This window comes from Stegastes partitus, unplaced genomic scaffold (assembly GCF_000690725.1).
Source record: "Stegastes partitus isolate 25-593 unplaced genomic scaffold, Stegastes_partitus-1.0.2 Scaffold1110, whole genome shotgun sequence".
In the NCBI taxonomy this organism is placed as follows: domain Eukaryota; kingdom Metazoa; phylum Chordata; class Actinopteri; family Pomacentridae; genus Stegastes; species Stegastes partitus.
In genome coordinates, this window is record NW_007578841.1 from 194936 (window position 1) to 198236 (window position 3301).

General features: G+C 42.4%; 1 protein-coding gene across 1 annotated transcript in view; it reads left to right on the plus strand.

Moving 5' to 3' along the window:
- LOC103367991 (gamma-aminobutyric acid receptor subunit gamma-3-like) overlaps positions 1–2408 on the plus strand; it is a 105781-nt gene extending 103373 nt beyond the window's left edge. Inside the window, exon 10 of the mRNA XM_008296211.1 lies at positions 2127–2408. Within this exon, the coding sequence (XP_008294433.1) occupies positions 2127–2408 (282 nt within the window). The remainder of the gene's footprint in view (positions 1–2126) is intronic.
- The last annotated feature ends 893 nt before the right edge of the window (positions 2409–3301 follow it).

Below are 3301 nucleotides of genomic sequence, written 5' to 3' on the forward strand. Positions count from 1 at the left end.
GGAGCCTGGCATGTCTTGTGAGCACATGTGTGCGGTTGAAAAACATTTCTTTTATAGCCGTCGCTCCTGTTCGAGAGCCTAATGCTCTGTGTAGGCGTTCTCAGGGCTGCACCTGCCGCGAATGCTTTAATGGTGGCGGCACACATCTACTAAAACTCAGTCAGCCACTGCTGCTGTCATTTCTCGCTCTCCACATCCCCTCCCTATTCATTATTTCCTCCCAGTGTAAGTGTAGAGGAGTTCTGCTGAATGTGTCTCAGGGCTAAAAAGACTGTCAGCTCCGGATGAACAATTAAGTTGTGTTACACACAGTCCCCCCCCTCCTCTGCATTTCTGGCTCTCTACTGTATTTCGGCCCAGTCTGTCTGTAGGGAAGCCTCACATCCCCTCCGCCCGCTACCCGTGTGGCTCCTTTGTGCCGCCCACTCAGTCAATTCTCTTACTCCACATGACACATCTAACTCTCCCTCTCTCGCCTACCACTCTTCTCGGAATAGAGAAGTAGAGGACAGAAAAAAAATTGCAAGGATTTTACCCCAATTAGGTTGTCCCATATGATTTTATAAAGAGCAGAGACAAAGTCACAAAATGAATTTTCTCAGAAGGTACTTATTCAGCAATCTGGTCTATAAACTAGAACTTAAGCTGCATTATGTGAAATAACATTGCTAAAAACTAATAACGCTATGTTTATTTTTGGAAATCATTAGTTTAAATAATGAATAAGCAAATTAGTTTAAATATAACAAACATTGGTTTTATAGTTAATTAAAAAGAATCTATTTTCAAAAGCAGATTTGAATTTTTTAAAACCCTTAGAAATCCCTGTGCTGATTGAAAAGATTTTGTTTTTTTGGTGCTTCTGTCGTTTTTATTCAAACACAGAGGACGCTTCATCACTTTGGGATTTGTTCTGCACATCAATAGCCGAGAGTGATGGAGTTTTTTCAGCAATCTAAAACATCAATGAGTACATGTCAGCAATTTGTGTCCGTATAGACTCGCCATTTGGCTCTAATGATCAGTCCCAGTGCAATTATCTACACTTTTTCCTTTATTGTTCTAATTTAACATAATATAATGCAGCAAAAATGCAGGATGTGTTTTTATAAATGATGAACATACCATTATTTTCAAAAGTAGTTTTGGTTTTTACTTTTTTAACAAAGAAATAGTGCAGCTCAACATCTGTACATTCCTGCTTTCCATTCCTGCATGGCACATATGGAGATTTCCAACTTAAAATCCTTAGGAATTTTTTGAAGTGTGTCCTTGATTTCAGACAAAAGAAGACCAAGACAACTTAACATTTCTGGGAAGCAAATGACGACTTTGCTGTTTCAAATGACAGCAGATTTTATGAGCTGCAGCTAGCTAGCTTAGAAGGCTAATGTAAGCTCAGCTTAAAATCACAAACTGCACACAAAAGATGGATAGAGCCACTGTGACGTCACCTTGTTCGTAGATTACCGTTCATCCTGTACCATCGTTGTCTTTTAAAAGCGACGTTACAAGTAAGGGTGGGATCTGACTGAGAAATTGAGGACACAACGCATACCGACACAGAAGCCACTTCTCAATCACAAGTTAGTCCTGCCTTAAAACATGCCCTGTTAATTATCCATTTTCTTCGAAATCATCGTGCCATCTTGAAGAAGAAATCAACCTAGAAACAGAGGCCATACATTTATCAGGGAAATGTTTACTCAGGTAACAAATCAAGTCAGAAGTTGGGGAATTTTTTTCACAAACTTTGACACAATCCGGCAAACCAGAGGAGACGCCCCCTGCTGGTGCTTAGAAAGAATGCAAGTCATTGCTGCCTACATACTGCATACACATCATGCTAAAAGAGTGAGGCCGAAGTTACATCTTCCAGCAAAAACGTAAGCAATCACAAAAGCTGATGAGTTGAGAAGAACACATCAAATAAACTCGAACTTGTCAACAAAAGAGTTCCCCAGTCAAATGAGTTAGTAATTGTTTACGCATGAAACTTAAGTTGGCAACACACCATAAAGACAGAAGTTCGGACTTGACAAACCTGCAATGGCCAGGTTCATGAGTTATGACTGGTTGTGACAATGACTTCACCATAACACTCTCTCGTACGCTTTATCTTGCAGGCCTACTCATCTTTCAACATGGCTCGCAGCCCTCGGACCATGATGCCCATGGGCAACTCCTTATTCTGGCACGACTACGACGACAACTGCCTGTACGAGTGTCTGGACGGAAAAGACTGCAAGAGCTTCTTCTGTTGCTACGAGGAGTGTAAAGAAGGCGGCTGGAGGAGAGGACGGATCCACGTCAACATCCGCGAGCTGGATTCCTACTCCCGGGTGTTTTTCCCCACCTCCTTCTTGCTCTTCAACATCGTCTACTGGGTCAGCTACCTCTACCTCTAGTCTGTCTCGGGCCGTGGGCCCCGCTGAAGCAGCCCCTGCCATTTTGCACCGCGGCTCATGGTTTGAGGTCAAAGCTAAGCGTAGAGGAGGAAATGAGGTGGATTCACTCGGTGGGAATTGTGAAGGACACGCTGCCTCTGGAGCGATATGACACGACGAAGTACATCTGCGCTGTGGTGCACAGTGTAAAGACCATGATACTTTGAGCAGTGGCACTGTACGGTGAACGAAACACAGTAGAACAACAAGCCGCCAGCATTAACTTGAATGGATAGGTCCCATTTATGACTCTCTCAGAAACCAAACAACAGCTGTGACTTCAGAGACATTCGGGGATGGGGTTGCATAGCTGAATCTTGGTCGTCGAGATGGCGAAGCACCCATAGTGCCTTCTTTAGAAAGGGTGCGGCACCGAGAGACGCAGCTTCAGAGTTCCCTTCATTATCTTTATTACCTCATCCATCACACCGCTGCATGCTGAGCTGTTTATTCTTTGATGAAACAAACCCAGAACACACTTCTCACCACCGGAGATGTTCAAAACTAACACTCACCATTCATTTTGTAGCACATTAGTTTTAGTTGTACCTTAGAATTAGTTCTCTTTTCTAAAAATAGAAACGTTTTCTTGTTCTTCTTCTTCTTCTTCTTAGAATTAGTCGTTCTTTCACAGCAGGTCCTCTAGCTCACACATCAGTTGTTAATTGTTAAATATGGGTTAGAGTCAGGGGCAGTGGTTGTCTGGTAAAATCTTGTTTATTGAGTCAGTGAGTTTTTGTTCCTGATGCTTTATGATCCAGTGATGCAGTTTACAGTAGATGCCAAGAAGATTTGGGTATTTTCAATGAATGCTGGGTTACACTCTTACACAACAAATGTATAACAACTGCATA